This window comes from Xiphophorus couchianus, chromosome 13, assembly GCF_001444195.1.
Source record: "Xiphophorus couchianus chromosome 13, X_couchianus-1.0, whole genome shotgun sequence".
NCBI lineage: Eukaryota > Metazoa > Chordata > Actinopteri > Cyprinodontiformes > Poeciliidae > Xiphophorus > Xiphophorus couchianus.
Genome location: NC_040240.1, coordinates 26,157,046 through 26,177,290, shown reverse-complemented (window position 1 = coordinate 26,177,290; position 20,245 = coordinate 26,157,046). Strand labels below are relative to the sequence as shown.

General features: G+C 49.7%; 2 protein-coding genes across 6 annotated transcripts; both read right to left on the bottom strand.

The window, feature by feature from the left end:
* Positions 1-523: 523 nt before the first annotated feature.
* Positions 524-9,393, bottom strand: ints8 (integrator complex subunit 8). 3 transcript variants are annotated; one of them, XM_028036222.1, is made up of 28 exons: positions 9,238-9,393; positions 8,450-8,588; positions 8,193-8,367; positions 7,980-8,120; positions 7,838-7,909; positions 6,888-6,939; positions 6,643-6,825; positions 6,468-6,575; positions 6,248-6,400; positions 6,076-6,176; positions 5,719-5,860; positions 5,576-5,640; positions 5,208-5,380; positions 5,004-5,134; positions 4,814-4,924; positions 4,534-4,738; positions 4,044-4,165; positions 3,774-3,958; positions 3,662-3,695; positions 3,535-3,594; positions 3,392-3,453; positions 3,172-3,290; positions 2,958-3,061; positions 2,166-2,216; positions 2,014-2,087; positions 1,889-1,953; positions 1,768-1,811; positions 524-691 (listed from the first exon to the last, which is right to left on the bottom strand). In XM_028036222.1, the coding sequence occupies exons 2-28, from the start codon at positions 8,580-8,582 to the stop codon at positions 575-577; spliced, it is 2,982 nt and encodes a 993-aa protein (XP_027892023.1). In that variant the 5' UTR covers positions 8,583-8,588; positions 9,238-9,393; the 3' UTR covers positions 524-574. The 3 variants fall into 3 exon arrangements, with proteins under 3 accessions (XP_027892023.1, XP_027892024.1, XP_027892025.1); XM_028036223.1 differs by having other exon boundaries at positions 8,450-8,591; positions 9,238-9,388; XM_028036224.1 differs by lacking the exon at positions 2,958-3,061.
* Positions 9,394-10,186: 793 nt separating this feature from the next.
* On the bottom strand, positions 10,187-18,035 carry LOC114156041 (probable C-mannosyltransferase DPY19L4). 3 transcript variants are annotated; one of them, XM_028036235.1, is made up of 19 exons: positions 17,657-18,008; positions 17,486-17,581; positions 17,085-17,209; positions 16,930-17,020; positions 16,725-16,846; positions 16,175-16,320; positions 15,979-16,102; positions 15,783-15,917; positions 15,548-15,679; positions 15,368-15,475; positions 15,207-15,280; positions 14,970-15,128; positions 14,425-14,544; positions 14,112-14,232; positions 13,731-13,787; positions 13,074-13,156; positions 12,863-12,989; positions 11,328-11,486; positions 10,187-11,248 (listed from the first exon to the last, which is right to left on the bottom strand). In XM_028036235.1, the coding sequence occupies exons 1-19, from the start codon at positions 17,718-17,720 to the stop codon at positions 11,090-11,092; spliced, it is 2,202 nt and encodes a 733-aa protein (XP_027892036.1). In that variant the 5' UTR covers positions 17,721-18,008; the 3' UTR covers positions 10,187-11,089. The 3 variants fall into 3 exon arrangements, with proteins under 3 accessions (XP_027892036.1, XP_027892037.1, XP_027892038.1); XM_028036236.1 differs by lacking the exon at positions 17,657-18,008 and having other exon boundaries at positions 17,085-17,292; XM_028036237.1 differs by lacking the exon at positions 12,863-12,989 and having other exon boundaries at positions 11,097-11,248; positions 17,657-18,035.
* Positions 18,036-20,245: the final 2,210 nt, after the last annotated feature.

Sequence of the window (20,245 nt, the reverse complement as noted above, 5' to 3'; positions counted from 1 at the left end):
GAGGAAACTCTGCTTTGTTCTTTGTGATACAAAGCCGTTGCTTTGAAGCTATACAACGTGTCCCATTCGACGCCGTGTCTGGAGCAAGAAGGATTTAGATTGTAGATACCATGTGTTTAGTTAGTGATTGTCATTTAGCACTGCAACTAAAATGCTTTGACCCCACCCTTTTAGAGTTGCAGTGCTCAGTGTGACAGGGACTCTGAAATCAATAAAACAGAGGAGCGAGAGATGTGTTTCAGAGCGGTAGGAGATTTGTAACTGAAAGCACATCTCTGGCTGTTCTCCTCGCGAGAAACAAAGAATCTAACTCTCTTGTCTTTCCTGTGTTTGTTTAAATTGTTTTAATAGGTATTTAGACCTGACAGAAATGTATACATTTTCTTTTGCTTCTTCCTTATACAATGTTTTCTCTCTAATGTTCTTAAAGCTTTTAGGAAAAGTAAAGAGTTTTTACTTGTATATTCAGAGAGAACACACACACACACACACACGGATTTAAAACAATGAGACGCTGGCCAGCTGCTTTGTTCGAACACTTTATTTTATAAAACTGCACAGCTGCTGCGTGTTTTCAGAAGTAGAGCTTGGCCATGGCCTGCAGGAACCTCTTCTTCCTCTTCTGGGCTGCCAGCTGCAGAACCTCCTCCGGGTTGCTGCTGTTCAGCTCCGTCTGTCCGATGGCCTTCACCTGGACAGGTGGAGCAGAACACCATCACAATCACATTTAAATCAGTCTGCCAGGGGAAAGTTAAAGCACAGCTAAAAGTTTCCCGTTGTCCAGGTTCAGAATAAATCAGGGAAAATGATCAGAAACTTGTTCTGGGGTTTCATCCTTACAGCTCACATCCGCGCGATACGAACCTTCGCTGCTCAGCCTCAACTTCATGAGAACAAAGAAGGTCCATAAGGCGTCAGTCCTAAAGCAAAGTCAATATTTCAACGGTTTCTCGTCTCCCCAGCTTTATTTTATTACCACAGATTAAGCATAAATCATGACAATGCTGGAAGCAGTCCCAGTGATTAATCACAGATGAATGAACTCTGCCTGAAGCCACTAAGGAACAACGTAACTGTAAAGGTATCCGTGTTTCTGGCCAATCGGACGCTCAGGACAAATCCTGGGGTTTTTTCTACCTCTACAACTTTCATCTTCTTCTGCTTTTTTATTCCTCTGCGTTGATCACGTACTCTGGTATTGTGATTGAAAAGCAGCAGATGCCGAAATAACTGTGACCACTAGGTGGCGTGCATACCCGGACTGCAGCGCCTCGGTCTCTGCTACATAAACACAGCGGCGTGACACCACAGCGCCACCGGTTCCCTGAGACAGAAACGTGGCTCTGTTCTGCAGTTTGAAGATGGACGGCAGAACCAGAACTGACCCAGAACGAAGCTCTGGAACCCCAACACTGGAAACCTTTAGACTAAACCTGAGCTGGCGGTTAGGAACATCAGATGAGGATGAAGGCCAACCAACTGTGGCTTCGTGACGTTTTAAATGTTTTCACGATGCAGTGGTGTTGGTCATGAAACAACACTGATCATCAGCTGGGCTGCGTAAATGAACGCTGAAGTTCCCGGCTTTGCATCGACCTTAATGGTGAAATGTATCTGTAGAACCTGACCAAGCTCTGTGGTCCAGCTGTGATTCACAAAGGAAAATGGCTGCTGGTGTGCATAGGCTTGGTTTTAAAAATCCGAGTTTAACCTTAATCCTGGGCGACGGTTTGTAAGTGAGTGAGTGATTGGAGCCGGAGGACTTACAGCGATCTGCCTCTTCTCCGTCTCGCCGCGTTTGTGGTGAATATCTGAGCTCAGACTCAGGAGGAAAAGCAGGTCAAGCGGAGGCCGCAGGGGAAGGTCCGGCTTTCAGCAGAAAGGATACGAGTCAGGTACTCCAGGATGGTGACGTCCCAGATGTAGTCGTAGAAGGAGTCCATGGCGTCGTGGCTGTAAAAACATCGGTTAGAAACGCCTCAGCGGGAACGGTCGGATCCAGGTGAGCTTTACCTGTTCTGCTCCTGAAGAGCTTTGAACGCCGTCATGTAGTCGACCTCCCGGAGAAACTGGCACAGAACGGCAACCTGGGGATCAGAGGAACAGATGGAGTGAACTTTGACCCTGATCGCACCTGCAGGTGGAAGGCTGCTGTGACCTCTGACCTGTGTGTGGCAGTTCATCATGGAGCAGCACTTGATCATCCTCTTCAGAACCTGCAGACGACAGCGGGTCGGGTCAGACGGGCTCACCTCTCATTGCTCTCCTTCCACCTGCCTGGTTTTGTTCTCACAGCTGCGCCCCCTACTGGCCAGCGCTGAACTGATCAGGTTTTCCCTCTAAACACATCCTGATGTTCTCACAGGAAGAACGTCAACGGCTGCAGCGATCCCCAACTGAGCGCGCTCCAAACTGCAGCGGGGTTTTATTTGTGAGCCACAGATGAACTTCATGGTGACCAAAATAAAACCAATCAGGATCTGTGACGTGTTGATGCAGGAAGGCCGGCTGAGTCTCCTGAACCACTGAGACCAGATGTTCTGGATCTGGACCTGGGACAACCCAGTGTGGTCTGGAGGAGAAGCCAGCCCTCAGCATCACAGGTCCTCCACCCCACTAAACTTTTCCACAGTTTGTTTCAGAACCTGGAGCGCTTGAGTTGAACTTCCTCCCAGAAACCTGCCATGCATGTTTTAGCCAAACCCCGGGGCCCGCCCAGCAGGGGGGCCCACCATAAGGAAAAGCCCGCTTGTTCCCAAGTGCCAAACATATGGCCAGTTGGCACACAACAACAGCGATTGGCCTGGGTTTCCCAAGGAGACGGTTTGCCAAATGGCCGCCCTCTGTGATGTATTCAGCTTGACTACGGCGTAACCAAATGGCCCAAAATGCCTCCACCCAAGGCCTTCTGCCTGACACCGACATCAGCTGCTGCTACAACAGGTGTGACGTTTCACCTGGTCTGTGTAGACGTCGGGAGGAACAGCTTTGGTGAAGAAGTCTGAGCAGACGGCTCCAGCCTGCAGGTAAAAGCTGAGCGCGGCCGAGTACTGATTGGTCACTGCGAAGAGATCAAAGCACAGATTCCTCTTAGCCGCAGGTTGCCGACTGTAGGTTGCCGACTGCAGGTTGCCGACTGCAGGTTGCCGGCGCCACAGTAGTGTTACTCACCAAAGTAGATGTCTGCCTGCGTGACGAGCCAGGCCTGGTTGTTGGGGTTCAGCGTCAGCGCGTAGGACACCAGCTCTTTGACGGTCACAGCCACCGCCTCCACGTCCACCGCCTGGATGCTGCTCAACACAAACACTCTGGTCACTGACAGCTGCTCTAAGGAGACAGCAGGGGGCGCTGCAGCTTCACGCCTGCTGCAGAACGCGCTACAGGAACTCACTTTGGAAGAGAGGATGGCCAGATGGAGAGATGCTCGGCTGTCACTTCGTTCACTATGTCGTCCTGAGGAGAAATGATTGGAAACATAAACTGACCACCCCGGACTCAGCGGAAGGATATCTGGCGGCAGGTTCTGGGACGAACCCGAACGATGCTGTGGAGTCTCACAAACAGCGAGATCAGAGTGGTCAGCACCAGCGGCTCCTGGGAGGAAGAGGACGGTCAGAACCCAGAGCTTCACACTGAAATGTTTCTGAAGGTCGTTACTCACTCTGAGCTTCTTTATGAAGGTGATGAATTTACTCCTGGAAGGGAAACAGAGCAGAATGATGCGACTGAGACGGGTCCGAATGGCCGGGCACTGCGGCCCGATGCCGACTCACCGCTGCAGGATGCCCAGAGACGACTCGCGCTGCTTGATCAGACCCAGGCGGCCGTCGCTGCTGCGCTTGTGCTGGACGGAGACGCTGCAGATCTGCACCACCACCTCCCACAGCTCCTTGGCAGTGCGCCGACTCTCTTTAGGACCTGGGAGCTCCTTGCAGGTGGAGGCCAGGAGCTGGCCCAGCTTCAGAACCAGAACCAGAACCAGAGAACATCATGACACCTAGCCCTTCCTCAGCCGGAGGGAGCAGCAAAACGCAGCGGTTTACCTTGATGTACGGGTTGTTCATGACCAGAGACGGAGGCACCTGCAGCGTCAGGTAGTCGTTCTCCCTCCAGTTCAGCATGAAGGCGACGCATTCCTCCCCGATCACCTGACGCAGGGGAACGTCTGACAGAACCAGGAGAACCTTCAGGTCACTGCCACACTGACCCGGTCCTCAGTTTGTTCCTGTACTGGTTCTGATCGGGATCTTTCATTCAGTTAAGAACTGAAACTCAAGCAGGTGGAGCGGGAAGAATCTACAGGGGAGGAGCCTAAAGGGGGAGGAGCCTAAAGGGGCATGTGTTAAAGGGGAGGAGCCTAAAGGAGGAGGAGCCTCTTCTGTCATCTTGGCCCTCAGTGACTCCACGGTTTCTGCTCTGACCCAGAAACTCTTCAGGATCTTCCAAACCGAGACAAAGCTCTGTTCTTCTCCTGAACCATTACTAAGCAACTGGACCCGACTGGAACCAGAACCTGCAGAGGCGCCAACTCACCGTGGATCCTCATCTCCAGGTAACCTCTGACCCGGCTCACCAGGTCGGGCGGCGGCCGCTCCCGGCTGCCGTCGGCGGCGGCGGCTTCGTGAGCGCGTACGTCCAGCAGCAGCGTCTCGTTGAGCATCACCTGCCGCAGCTTCGGAGAAAACTCTGTGACGAGCTCCAGGCAGGCGGCGAACAGCTGGCGGGCCGGGCCGAAGTCCTGCAGGGATACAGAACCGGTTCTAGCAAACTGACGGATTACATCCTGGGTAATCCAGGGTGTTTGGGATTAAACCTTTATGGAGATGCAGTGCAGAGCTTTGGCCGTCAGGATGTAGACCAGATCTCGGGTCAGGCCGTCTTTGATGGCCAGGACGGCGCCGACGTAATCCGGAGGGACCTCCCACTGCGGACAGACAGCAGCCGATTGGTCCAGAGCTTCATGGTTACCGTTAGCAACCAGGTGGGGGGGAGGGGAGGCCGACCTTTCCGTTGACCCTCCAGAAAGGTCTCTCCGCCAGGCCGTGGAGCTCGATCAGGATCTGTCGGATCCGGCGCGGGTCCAAGGCCCGGATCAGCTGCTGCTCCAGCTGGCCGACGTTCACGCTGGCCGAAGCTGCAGAGCGAGGAGAATCGGATCAGAACCAGAACCGTGCTGAACAGAACCAGAACCAGAACCGGCTCCCTACCTGGGATGTCGTAGAAGGACGGAAGCGGCTTGGCGCTCAGGTTAACTCCGCCCTTCTTCCTCGTCTGCTCCATCAGAACCTTGCGGTCGTCGTCCCTCAGCAGCTCCAGGAACAGCGGATGAGACGTGACGGTCAGAACCAGAACCCGGTCCTCCAGGTTCTCACACAGAGTCCTGCAGGAACAGCAGAGACCCGGTCAGAACCACCACAAAGTTCTGCTCCAACTGCTTCTAGTTCCTCCAAACTGATCCGAGCTCAGCGCCCAGCAGGAGCCAGAGGGTCTCCGGTTGCTATGGTGATTCCCAGGAGAGAGGGGGCAGGTTCTGATGGAAACGGTGGAGCCGCAGCGGTCCAGTCTGTGGACTGACCTCAGGAAGGCAGCGGTGTTCCTACTGGCCGTTGGCCGGTCCCGGTCCAGAGAGCGGGAGGACACCTGCAGCGGCAGACAGCAGCGCCGTTGGCTCGCCGTGCGTCAGCGACGGAGGGAATGTGAAAACCTGGATCCGGTTACCTCCAGCATGAAGTCCACCGTCCGTTTACCGGGCTTCAGCAGCAGCTGCTGGAACCGGACGCTCAGAACCTCTCCATCCAGAACGTCTCGCACCGCGTTGCAGACACACAGCTGGCGGCACACCGCATCCAGACCAGACTCCCTGCAGACAGACACCAAGTAGGACCGGGACCGGGACCGGACCTCAGTGTGACCCAGATGTCCCACAGAACTTTTGAATCTGAACCTGATGGCCCGGTTAGAACCCAAACCCAGCAGAACAAGCGGTTCTGAATGTTTGGGATTCCTCCAGATCCGGAACAGATGGTTCTGTCTGCCAGGCGGGCAGAGAAAGAGTGGGGTCGGTTCTGAACTCACCCCTGCTGGACCCGGTACAGCAGCTCCCTCAGAACCGAGCGCCTGAAGTGGGTCGGTAAGCTGCGGGCGGCGTTGTCCCTGATGAAGGCCTCCACCACGGCCTGGAAGCAGAACAGTTCAGACCGAGTCCCGGTCCGGCCCGGGTGGTCCGGCCTGGCCCGGCAGAACCCACCTGGTAGTCCTGGTTCCGGATCAGGCTGTTGATCTGGTCGTAGCGGGTCGCGTGCGTGTCGGCCGGGTCGCGGTCGCCGGTCAGAGCCTTGCAGGCGTTCCAGTAGCCGGCCAGGCGCTTCTCGTCCAGGTGGACGTGGACGGCCTGGTCCAGCTGGGACAGAGACAGGTTCTGGTTCCGGTTGTGGTTCTGGAGAACAGACCGCTGTGTGGCGGCCTACCTTCTTCAGGAGTTCCTTGGTCATCCTGAAGTGGTCTCGGGCCTTCTGATAGGCCGGCTGGTCCGTGCAGCCCCGCTGGAAGAAGATGGCTCCCAGGTCGTAGTGCACCTGGAACAGAGGTCAGAGGTCAACCCGGCCCCCCCGCCGGAGCGGAGGTAGCCGGGCCGTGACTCACCTGGCAGTGCAGCTCATCGGCGCCGATCCGCAGGCCGGCGGTGGAGGACTCGGTCTCTCCGTTGGCGGCGGTGGCGTCGGAGCCCAGCAGGTCCAGCGTCCGCAGCGTGTGGACGTAGAAATCCTTCTTGAGGCGCAGCGCGGCGTCCAGGACGCTGACCGAGTCGGCCGCCTGCTCCTTCAGCTGACAGGAAACAGCCTGAGCTGCAGCCAGCAGACTCACGCCACACGTCACCGGCTACTCACCACGGCCAGGATGTTCTCCGTCAGCTCCTTCTCCTGCTGCACCACGCTCAGCCTGCAGGGGGCAGCAGCTGTATGTAACTAATAAACTCATGTTTTATTAGCAGCAGAACTTCACACTGAAATCATTTTATTAAATCAGTTATTCTGTTCATTATTCTGACAATCAGATAAAAATTTGTCACATTCTGCAGTTTTCATTTAATCACTTCAATTAGTTTTATACAACATTAAAAATTAACTAAAAATGCACAGAAGTCATTTGAAAATAAAAACATTTTCTCGCCTAAAGCTTTCAGTGAACTCTGGACCATTTGATACCTAACATCAACGTGTTGTTAATTATGAATCTTAATATATTGATTAACTATGGACTAAATGATTAATAGATGAATTGACAGGTGAGGCTGACTCAGCGAGAGGCGGAACAGATTTACAGGTTGGTTTCATCTCAGATTAAAACCTTTCAGTTTATTGGACAGTTTTGGCTTCATTGCTGCTTTTCTTCTTTAGCCTTTTTTACAATCCGCATTTAACCATTCTCAAATAAATAAAGTTTTATTTTTAGGAGAACTTCACAAAAAATAAAAATTAAAATGAGGAATGCTGAGAACCTTGAAGTTGTTTGGTTTTAATAATAAGGAACTTTTTCATCTTTCACCAGATCAGCCGTCAGGATTTGGTTCTTTCAGGCCTGGATACCTCCAGCCAAACTTTTTACATCTTTTATGTGTTATTATGATTTATTGTCATAATTTAAAAACTCAAACAAATCTCTTACTGCGGTCCTGATACTCTGAGGTTTTGCTGCTGCAGGAAGAGATGAGTTTAATTAGCGAGTCGTTACCAGGGAGCCAATCAGCTGCAACTAGTTTTGTTCATGGTTCTACCAGTAAAAACAAACCCTGTTCAGATTAACCCGTCACTGAGCGACAGGACGCGGCGGCGCTTACATGTTCATCTGATGAGGTCCTGGTTTATTCTGCTTCTCCGGGAAGCTGCTCAGAACGATGGTCCTGATGGCCCTGCACCAACACAGCACACATTTCATCTGGAGCCACCACAGAGGTCCGACACGCCGGAGCCGCTCCTCACCAGCGGTTGTAGATGATGACGGCCATGGCGGTGGTGGGCGGCAGGGTGGACAGGTCCAGCTCCACGTGCTTCACGCCGGCCGGAACCTTGCTGACGCACAGCAGCTCGTTCAGCAGCATGTTGACCACCGGGATGGTCAGCCTGGCCCGGAGGAACAGAACCCAGGCCGTCAGCCAGAACCAGACCAGAACCAGAACCAGAACCAGCACGTACCCTCTCTCCAGGCTGTCCAGGTCCCACTTCATGTGAGCAGCGACTTTCAGCGCCAGCAGCTTCAGGGTCCGGTTCCTGCGGTTGTCTGCCGGCGGCTGCACCTGGTTCTGTTCGTTCACCGACGGCTTGGAGGCCTGCTCCAGGAACTGGACGATGAGCTGGACCGGCGCCGGGTCTGTTGGACGGGACACGGCGCCGTGCGTGAGCCTCGGACCCGGCAGAACCAGAACCGGGCCGCTGCGGCGCGGAGCACTGACCTGGGCCGGCTTTCTGCAGGTGCGTCTCCAGCAGGCCGCCGTCCAGCAGGAACTCGAACCAGGAAACCTGCAGCGGCGAGCCGGGCCGGCTGCCGGCCACCGCGGCGACCCGGTCCGCCGCCTCCGCGCTCATCCCGCCCTGCTGGGACGACCAACACATGGGACTGGACCTGGGAGGAGTCCGGACCGACCCGCAGAACCAGAACCAGCAGACTGGAGGGAAAACTCATCGCTACAAACAACCGGCCCAAAATAAAACTGTTTGCTGAAAGGTTTTGCCACACATGTATATTCATGCATAACTTTATGCTGGTTTTAATAACTGCACTCATTTGATGCATTTTGCTTTACCTTTGTGTGACTCTACGAGATCCCACCTGAATTTCCACTGAGGGACAATAAAGGAAACTTTTATTTGATTGTAAAAACTGTGAAATGTCCCTTTACTTGTGGCTACATTCTGGTTTTTAAGTTTCCCTCGTTATTCATGATGTCGCAGCCGAAATGACTCCGACATGCAGAGGATTTTACACAAACATTTTAGAAAATGAATGTTTTAATGAGCGCAGCTGGAGACGCTTTATTATCCTCAGGGATCGACGGGAAACTTTTAAACCAAACTTTCTGCCTTATTTCTGAGTCTGACTGTAAACCAGCCGAATGAGAGCAGCATCAACTGTAATTCGGCTTCAGTTTTAAGCGGCATGTGTAAAAACAGAGAGAAGCGCCAACATGGCGCCGAAGCTTCACCTTCTCTGCCAAAGTCCAACAGAAACATTCCGCCTTACCTGCGCGAACCCGGCCGAACAGCCAGAGCCTAAACGATCCGAAAAGTGTGTAAAAATGTTAAAATAAAGGGCTGGAGCAGCTACACGGACCGGTTCTCATAGTTCATTCTGCGGCTCGACATCTCTGCTTCCGGTTCCGGTCTGTCACCAAGGAGACGCAGGCTGCGCAACTTCTGCGCATATTTATGCGCCGCTCGGGAAACTTTAAAAACAGCGACGGTTTCATAATGAAGTGGAATTAACCCTTTCATGCATAGTGGTCACTACAGTGGACAGCTATCTAAAAGCCATTTTCTTGTGCTTCCTGTGGACTTTTATGTTATAAATGCACACAGACCACTGAAGTGGACACTAATGCATCATAAAATATACCATCAACTACTGGCCATCAGCTGCAAATGCAAGAAATTATTTTTTGTTAAATACAATATGGCCGACAGACAAAAAAGCATGAGAACCGACCCGGTCCCTCCTTCTACTGTAGACGAGTCTTGTAAGTAAAAAACATATTGTGACATCAGATAACCCCTAAGGAACAATACTACTGATGTATTTTTCAAATAACAACTTTGTATTTGGACAAAATTACAATGGATCACATAAAAATAAAAATAAAAAAGTAAATTATTTTTACAAAAAAATGTTCCTACCTTTTTTATGCCTTAAGAAAAAAAATTTTAAAAATGGAAAAAAAATTCTGACACAAAGGATCATAATTCATGCATGAAAGGGTTAAGAGATACTATGAATAGAGAAAAATAAATGTATCTAATTTCATAATTGAACTGAAATGATAAACAGAAATAATATTTCTTCGATATTAGCTTCCCTCCATGACTTCTTTGGAGTTAGGAAGAAGGCAGATCAATTCTGGGAGAATTATGTCTGAGCAGGAATGTGATAATAAAACTTTCTTCTCATGACTGCAGAAGAACCAGAAACACAAACATCGAGATCAGATCAGTGATTTAATTCTGAGATTCTCAGCTGAATCTCACTCCAAGGCAGACGGATCGCCGCTGTTCGATGCAAGCAGCTTAAACTAATATTTATATAAAACTCCCTGAAAGCAGACTGTTCCTGCAGCAGGTGGAACCATGTAGAGGAAAGGCGAAGCAGCAAATCCAGGAAACGGCAAAACATTCAGAAATGGTTTTCTGTCCAATAAACAGCATAAAAATAAAATATTCCAGAGGAAAATCTGCAGGCTAACACCGCGCCGCAGCAACAGGAGTTAAAAACAACAGGGTTGCCATGGCAACGCCCTCCTTTCCTGGGGGTAAACAGAACCACCAGGTCCACTTTGGGTTTGGGACTGAATGAGTTCTAATTTAAACCCTGATGAGATGAGGAACCAGAACCAGAACCTCCTTCAGATCTATCCAGGTGTTCATCACCTGACGCTGCACCGCGGTAACGGTGGCTGAAACGTTCAGAAAGTCTGCGAATGACGAAGGAAAAACAAAATGATGGCCAAATAAAAACGACATCCACTGGATCACATGATCCCATTCCTGCAGGGTAGAATCACTGGAGCTGGATTTCTCCACGAGGAAGAAGACGGATCCAAACAGGATCCACACTGTGGGCGCCGCCCGTCCGTTAAATGATCCAGGTCAGCAGAGCTTCAGGTTTTCTGAAGATCGACTCGTTGGAGCTCAGTCCAGTTCCTCGCCACCTTCAGGTCTGATTTTTTTTTTTTATTCTGACCTATAACTTTTGCACAGAACCATGTCTGTGCCGGACGTTACCACTGCAGAACCTGACCGACCCAGAGCTTCAGACAATCAGGACCAAAGCGCCTCTTCTGCCACCATGTGGCCGTCAGCAGTACTGCAGAGTCCAGAACCGGTCAGTACTGGAAGGAGATGACGGGGTTCACCCTGTAGACGTGGTACGAGCGGTTCCAGAACACCCGGGTGAAGTAGTTGGTGTAGGGGGAGTAGTTCATCTTGACCTCCTGGCAGAAGCGGCCGTGCTTGGAGAAGGAGTCCGTCTGGAACCGGGCCGCCTGAACGGGTCAGAACACGCAGCCGGTGAGCACCAGGAGGCGTCGCGGCTGGTCGGGCCGGGCCTGCGGCGGGACTCACCTGTCCGTTGGCGGCGTCCAGCAGGTCTTTGACCCGGCAGCCCGTCCTCAGCTGGACATCGCTGCAGATGGACTCCTCCACGATGACGTAGGCGGTTCCGTGGGCCGCCAGCCGCTTGTAGACGTCCTCGGCAGACATCCTGGCGTACACCTGGAAGGTCTAACGGACACACCCATCGAAGCGTTTATCACCAGCTACAGTCTGCAGAAAGCTTCGCACTTGAACCACAGCTAACTTCTAGAAACAATATTTTATACATATTTGTTCAAACATGCAACAGTTTATGTGACAGATAATCTGAATTAAAAATTCAAGTTCCTCCATTTCTCCCAGCATGAACTAGAAACAACCAATCAGAGCCATGAGGCGGGTCTTAGTGCTGTCAATCACAATCGTGTGTGGCGCTGCTAATCCCCCTGTCTGCTACACTGCAGCTAGTGTAGCATGTAATGTAATTATGTAGCAGAATTAATTTTATTTATTTATTTTGTTTTTCTTTATGAACCTTCTCAAAACTAATTTTCTTTGAATTGACATGTCTGTAATATATTATTTCTGTTTTATCTTGCTTTCATTTTTGGTCCCTAGTGTGTAAAAAGCCATCCTCATCTATGAATATTGGTTTTCCTTTGTTTTTTAATTGTATTTTGTTTTGGTGGGGAAGCTTTTATTTTCTTACTTCCTGTTTGTGCGTTATATCCTGTGCGTTCCCGCTGCCCTCCTCAGTTCGCGCCAAGCTGCGCTGGGAAGAGGTAAGTGTACAGAGTTGTCTTTCATTTGAGTATTAAAATATTGAAAACGTTCTAAAAATGTTGTAAACTCACATATATATATATTCATGTTTAGCGCAGCACTATGCTGGGCATTTGTCTCCCACATTGGTGACACCCATCAAGTTTTCTGTATCAACGTGGTTATTTTTTTCCTTTTGGTTGATTAGGGTGTTTGTGGAGAATCCGAAGCCCAGGAGCTGCTGTGTCTAAAATGTTCTTGTTTTGAACAGAAATAAAATTATCCTGAATCCTGATTCCGATGTGGTCCTGACTTCCTGTTTCACGACCGTTACACTAGTATAGCCTGTCACGAATGCTAAGGCTAGTTAGCATGGCCACTGATGACAAGTAAATGGTCTGGAGCGCATGAGGATGACTGACAGCACTAAGCCCCGCCCCTGGCTCTGATTGGTTGTCTTTGGAGCATTTCGACTATAGTAGCTCAGGAGATCAATCTTTTCAGATTATCTCACAACCTGTTACAACATGGAGACCGTTAGGTGAACATCTAAATAACATATTTTTAATAAAAGTTACAAACAGCAGCTGTAAACATGCTAAACCTCCCTGACTGGGGAAATATAAAGAAAACACTTCAAAACAGGAAAGACAAGAAAACATCTCATTCTACCAGGGCAGAAACATGTTGATCTGTAGAAAACAGGAAGCAGGCGCCACAGACAGGAAGTTGTCAGCAGCAGCTTCTTTCTCCAGTTTAATCCAGATTTTCTGGTTCTAGATTATAAAATAATCTGAACTCACATCTTCGGTTCTTCTCAGCAGGTCCAAGTCAGAGTAAACGGGTAAACTGGTGACGACGGAACCAGAACACAGTTTGATGGTTCCCAGTAGAACAGGGCTGCCGGCGAACACGGCCGGAGCCTGAGACCTGCAGAGAGACTGGGTTACTGGAACCAGAACCAGAACCTGGACCGGAACCAGGACCGCCGTACAGAGAGTCCAAAGGAAGCACCTGATCCAGGCGATCAGCTCCATCAGGTCCGGGTCGTAGATCTCCTGCAGGTCGGCCAGCTCCGCCAGAACCCGCGGGTAGAACTGCAACGGGAAACATCCGGCGGTGGATACTAGCATTAGCATTAGCATGCATTAGCAATTTCAGAATAACAGCCATTTTCCAAGATGGCCGCCATCTTCGAGCCTTTTAAGCCAGTCATTGCCATAAATGTTGCCCATTTTCATGACTTGGCTGAACTTCATGTCACATCATCTGTTTTCTGCTTTGGTCATTTTTATCTGTTAGTAGTTTAGCATTAGCATTAGTAAAGTTTCTTGTTTTACAGCTGATTTTAGTGCGTCCATATATTCTCCATTACATGGTGGCCATCTTGTTTGATACCAAACACGTCCATCTAGTTGGAAATTTTAGTCCCAAAAGCGAGGGCGGCCATCTTGAAAAATGAAAAAATTATCTGTAAATATTATTTCTATGGGTCCAAATGTTTGACAGCAAAAGTATTCATCTGTGATAGATGTTGGCCGTTGACAACCAGCTTAGAAAATGGCCTCAGTGAGGGGAAACGTTGGACCCGGACGGATCCAGAACCAGGCGGACCTTTCATGAACAGAACCTTCTCGCTGCCGGAACGTTTAATGAGTGCCGGATTCTCACCTCTCTCCACAAGCTGAAGCCGATGATGGTTGGAACCGCCGTGCTCAGAATCAGAGACTGGACAGAAAACAACAGCAGAGACTCAGAACCGGAACTGGACCGTTTATGGATCCTCAGCAGGCACCGAGCGCTGAAACAGGAAGTCAGACTCACAGCTGTCCTCAGACGTTACGCTGACATGAAGAACTGAGTGTTTCTATGAACTTTCTCACCATTTTAATAACATGTTGCCATGACAACAAAGAATAACTAAGTGTTTTAGAAAAGCAAGTTTTAGTTTCTTAAAGACTTCAACGTCTTTACTTTCTATAACTTTTAAAATAATTAATATTTACTGGAGTTAGAGGTGATATTTATTCATCCTGATTGGTCGATACTGACCAACACCACCGGATGGACGGACTTCAGCCTGAGCCACTTGAACAAGGTCATCCAGAGGTCAGGAGAACACACGCCGAACGCCGTGAACATGCAGACGTACGGTGTCCACAAATACTTCACCCTGCAGGACAGAAAGAGGACAGAGACATCAGGACAGACAGAGAGTTTGTTTTTTTTGTAACCAGGTTGCTGTGTATTGCAAATGTTTTTTGCCCAGGTCCCTCTTGAAAATGAGATCTAGATCTGAACGGGGTTTAACCTGGTTAAATAAAGGAAATAAATAAAATTAAAAAAAACATCAGGACGGACTGACCCGTCGAACAGCAGCGTCAGGATGCCGAGCAGCAGGGTGTGGAGGAGGTGATAGGCAACGGCAGGTTGCTCTCCGATTCGCCCGTCCTCCAGTCTGAGGCTGCTGCTGATTGGCTGGCCGCTGGGCGGGCAGACAGGTTAAAGCCATCAGGGCGACTTCACAGGAAACTCAACCAAAACGTCTTCCTGTGCGTTTTGTCACCAACAGAACAACATCGCAGCAGGAAGACGATTTATTCTGCTGAAAAACCGGATTTAAAATCTCCAAACACAAAATTCCTCACAAAGGTCTCTGATGACATCACAGGAGGTACACAGCTCTTAAATTCATTTTTATTAACTAAACTGCCTGCCGGCGTTTCCTCTTTGGAACCTTAGGTTATAAACCGGATCAGAACCAACTGGAATGACGATCTTCCTACCTGCTGTGATGTCATCGACCCAAAGCTGAAGGTTCCCCTTTAAAGTCTGAAACAACTGACAGCCTCCATGTTGGACAACTCCCAACCGCTAAAAGGTTCTGGTTCTGGCTCCGGCCCGGCTTACCTGAGCCTCCTGAAGACAGCCTGCAGGGCGGACAGCAGGCAGACGGTCAGAACCAGGACATAGAAGGGCAGCAGCGAGGTTTGGGTCAGCCGCAGGAAGAGGTCCTGGCCCGGCGCCCGCAGCGCTTCCTGGCACAGCAGGAAATTGGTGACAAAGTCTCTGAGGAGGAAGAGCAGGAACGGCGTGAGAGAAGATGGACGCCATGTTGGATGGGTCAACAGGAAGTGTTCGACTCACGCCGTCGAGTTCAGACCCAACTTGGCCTCCAGGAGCTGCAGGGTGAAGTCGGCACCGCTGGCCGGTAAAAGCTTCTGGAAGGGAGAGAGGCCATGTGGATGAGAGCAGCAGCAGGGCAGCAGGGAGCAGCGGGGCAGCAGGGGGCACTGCGCTGAGCTCACCTTCATCAGGAAGCTGCAGGTGAATACGCAGCTGAAGACCAGCTGGATGTGCAGCAGCAGCTTCATCACTCTGGCGCCCAGACAACCCATCTTCATCTTCATCTTCCTCTGCAGCACAAACACTCAGTCCACATCAAAGCAGCCAATCACGAGAGCCGTGGGGGGCGGGGCTAACTCTACCTGGAAGTACCTGGCCGGCACCAAGCCAATCAGGAGGCTGAGCAGCGGAGAGCCGAGCAGGGAGGCGTTCTGGAACTGGGCCAGGTAGACCAGAACCAGCGAGCCCAGGTACGCCCTGTAGACGTCGGCCGCCTGGTGGGAAACGGGCCGAGTCGACCCGGAACCGTCAGAACCGCAGAGTTATTTAATATTACTTGGTGACCGGAACCTGGCAGAGACCCGGTCCGGTCCTTACCTTGCGTGGCGGTACCAGGCCCAGTGAGTCCAGCAGAACCAGGCAGACGCTCTGGACGAACAGGAAGTAGTGTCCGAGTTCCCACAGCAGCAGGAAGCTGAAGCTGCAGGCGCTCAGTATCAGGTAGCAGAACATCTGCAGGGAAACACGGGTCAGAACCACGCTGGGGTTCTGGTACACAGCGGCCAGAACCCACCTCGGAAACAGAACCGGTGCTGCGGCTCAGGAAGCCGGTCAGCGCCGCCACCTGGCAGGAGAAGAACGGCAGAGCCCAGTTCTCCCTCAGAGGAACGCCCTGCTCCACTCTGCTGGCGTCCTGTCTGCAGAACCACACGGGGCGTCACAGCCGGGTCCGGTTCGGGTCCGGTCCGGCCGCCGCCCGGCACGCTCACCTGTTGATGACGAACCAGGACACGGCCAGCATGCCGGCCACGCAGGTACCGCTCAGGGCCCAGCTGCACACGAACAGCGCCGAGACGCAGACGGCCTGCAGGCCGAACACCGAGCCCAGGTAGAAGGAGACGGGCTCCACTCGGTTCTGGAGGGACACAGGGGACGGGTTCTGGGTCAGGACGGATCAGACCACTCCCAATCAGAGCTCCCAGAACTCCAGATGAAGGAAAGCTGACCTTTAACCTCTGGTCTAACAGCTTCACATTTTTCGCTCTTTAATGTGAAACTTTTCATCCTCGGTTCATATTTTACTGGTTTTATTACTAATTTAGATTTTAAGAAACGGTACATTAATATCTAGGCCAATCAGAGGCCTCCCACTGGATCCAGTGAGCCAATCAGAGGCCTCCCACTGGATCCAGTGGGGCCTCCCAGTGTGTTTTCTGGGTTTCTGTGATTCTTTCTTCAGGTTCAGCTGGTACCGACCCGTTTCTCTGTGCCAGTGAATCAGAACCAGATGGTTTCAGGTGTCTCAGGTGATTTCCTCACCTGGCTGCCTGTGACCCGGTAGAGGAAGCTGGTGATGAGTTCTGGGTAGAGGAACAGCCTCTCCACAGCGTTGATGGTCCGGCCAGACACGGTGCCGTTATCCGCCGTCAGCTGGTAGAACCCTGAAAGCACCAATCACTGCGGATCACTGCGGGTCACGGCGGGTCACAGCGGGTCACGGCAGCCTCAGGCCAGGCGTCGGTACCTGAGCTGAAGGACGGCGCCGCCAGCAGGCGCTTGTAGTAGTGGTAGTAGAGGCCGCTGCCGCCCGGGAACGACGCTTCCCGCTCCAGGTCCTGCAGCAACAGAACAGCTTCAGCCGGCGCCGCACACGCAGCACAGAGAGCCGGCGCCACCCACCTGCCTGCTAGAAAACCAGAACTTCCTGTCGTGGAACCCGGACAGGTACCCGGCGTACAGCATCCCGCAGGCCACTGCTGCCATCGCCCCGAACATCATCCTGAGCCCAGACTGCAGCAAGCTGGCTGAGGAACGAAACGGCACAACGACCATCAGCTGAGGCTCGCAGCACAACACGATAAAATACTGGAAAATAATTCAGGAAAACCTTAAAAAAAGAACAGAACAGAGGAAATCAGAAACAAACACTTCTGGACGGAACCAGAACCAGAACCAGAACTGCTCAGGAAGCTGCAGAATGGAAGAACCTGGATCTAAATTTCAGAAACATCGTTGCTGCCGCACATGTTCTCATATCAGTGTCGTATTAAAAGAGTTCATGTTTCATTACTGAAATTGACCTGCAGCAGATTTCTGCGTGGATGGCGGGACTCTCTCCTGACCATCTTCATCACCTCCGGACTCCCTCCTCTCCTCCTCTTCCTCTGCGGCCTCACCTGCTCAGGTGACAGAGAGTCAGAACAGGAAACCGGTAGCAGGTTCTGGAGGTTCTGGAAGTCTCTGTAACTCACTCCTGCTCTCTTCTGCAGCTTCTCCCTCCAGAGCCGCAGACTTTCTGCATCTGATCTCAGCCATGATGGAAGGAAGTCAGTCCAGGAACAGGAGAAGGAGCTGCGGAGGTATTCCAGCAGCCAGCGGGATAAATCGGAATAAACCGGATATTCCGGGACAAACCGGGATATTCCGGGATATTCCGGGATATTCCAGCCTAAAGCGGGACTCCGGTGGGATTCCAGGCCGCTGTAATCTCACAGATAGTTGGTATCAAACTACCGGAGCTTTTAGGACATGAACATCAGCCTGCTGCTCTGCTTCTGCTCCGAGTTTCACCACAGAGCTGACAGCGACGCTCTGCCGCCCCCTGGCGGCTGGGAGGAGCAGCGGCAGCAGCTGCTGTTTGATTATTAGTTTTATTTATTAATTAATAATCTCGCCCATGCTGTGTAGCTTATGATCTTTCTATAATCAAGCATATGTTTTATTTTCTCTTCTGCTTCAGGATAACAAAGAATTCATGAGTTTGTGACTCTGAAGGCTTGACGTGTCTCATTAATACAAAATAAATACAAAATACAGAAATGTGGACTTAAAAAAGTATGATCAATACCTGATTAAAGTGTTATTTTCAAGATCCGTTTTTAAACAAACGAGCCTCATTGAAAGACACTTTAAAGTTATTAAATATGGCAGCACCTGCTGCTGGAAGCAATCTGTTGAATGGGCCTCATCAGCAGGACCGTAAAACGCTTCAGAAAAGTATTTCCTTCAGAAAGATGCAGATCATCAAGCTATTTTTAACATCAGACAAAAATAATGAGAATAAATACAAATTACATTTTCAAATTCTGATTTTGTTTATATAGTGAAAAAAGTAGCCATGCAAACCTGACCTTTAAATCCTGATAACTGGCAGCGGTTTATTTACACTACCATGAATTTAACTTTAGGTTTTTTGCAGGTGTGTTTTTTCATTTGATCATAATTCATTTCTAAGTTGAGAATAAGAGAAGTCCACTTAATAAATGAAATAGCTTCAAAACTGCTTTGCATCTCATGAGTTCATCTTCTGCTGATATTAAAATGTCAAACGTGCCAAAAACAGGATAAATATATGCACTGCATCATTATATAAATAAAGTTAGTAAGTTGTGAGCAGCAGCACATCTACAGAGTGTCCTGGCATTTAATCAGTAACAGAAGCTAACCAGAATATTTACAAGCTTCCTTTGGATATAAGGAAATAACTTCACCACTGTCTGTCAACCACTTTTAAAAACTTTGTCTTTCTTCTGACGGTTTTATCTTTTCGTTGGTTTTCTGCCTCTCCATCTTTAGCTCTTTGCTATCCGAAGACAACATGATTCAGATTAAATAAAATTGTGTTCTAGACTAGAAATAATTTTTCTGCCATCATTTTGGCCCCTCTAGCGCAGCGCCCCCATGTGTCGCATCAATGCATGCTCACAGTTTGCAGCACCGGCAGTGTTCTCAGTTACTGATCAGATCGTTTCCCTGATCAAACAGGCTGGTAACATAAGTGCAGGTTATGCTGCACTGTGATTGGTGCATTACCATGTTAGCATCACCATGTTAGCATTATCATGTTAGCATCACCATGTTAGCATCACCATGTTAGCATTATCATGTTAGCATCACCATGTTAGCATTACCATGTTGGCATTACCATGTTAGCATCACCATGTTAGCATCACCATGTTAGCATTACCATGTTGGCATTACCATGTTAGCATCACCATGTTAGCATCACCATGTTAGCATTACCATGTTGGCATTACCATGTTAGCATCACCATGTTAGCATCACCATGTTAGCATTATCATGTTAGCATCACCATGTTAGCATCACCATGTTAGCATTACCATGTTAGCATTATCATGTTAGCATCACCATGTTAGCATTACCATGTTAGCATTACCATGTTAGCATCACCATGTTAGCATTATCATGTTAGCATTATCATGTTAGCATCACCATGTTAGCATTACCATGTTAGCATCACCATGTTAGCATCACCATGTTAGCGCAACGTCTTGTTCTGAGAAATCCGGTAAATGTTTGTCACACGTGTTTTCACGTCGATTATCTTTGTTTGACAATAAAGTTTTAGGATCTGAAGCATCAACAGGGACAAACACCAAACTCTTTTTAGAGTTCTGTTCTGTAAAATATGAAAGTCACAAAGAGAAAAGAAAACCAAGTCAAACCTGAAGTTTGTCACGTTTGTTATCACATTATTACATCTAGGAAAATGTCTTGACATTTGTGTTCATCCGTCACGGGGAACGGACAGATTTCCCTTTTAAACTCCAACATTTACAGAACATTTGATGTTTTTATTCAACAAATACAAGAATTTCCTAATATTGACTTGCTGCTTGTAATGTTAAATGGCAAGAGAAATGTAAGTAAAAATGAAAAGATAAATATTCATGGATATCAGAGTGATTCTGTTTTATCATTTATCAACAGAGGGAGACAACAGTGCAGACCAAAGGTTGATAAAAACGTATCATTTCTTTCTAATTAGCTGGTGCGTCTAAAAGTACTTTCTTATGGTATGAGTGTATGATTACTTTATT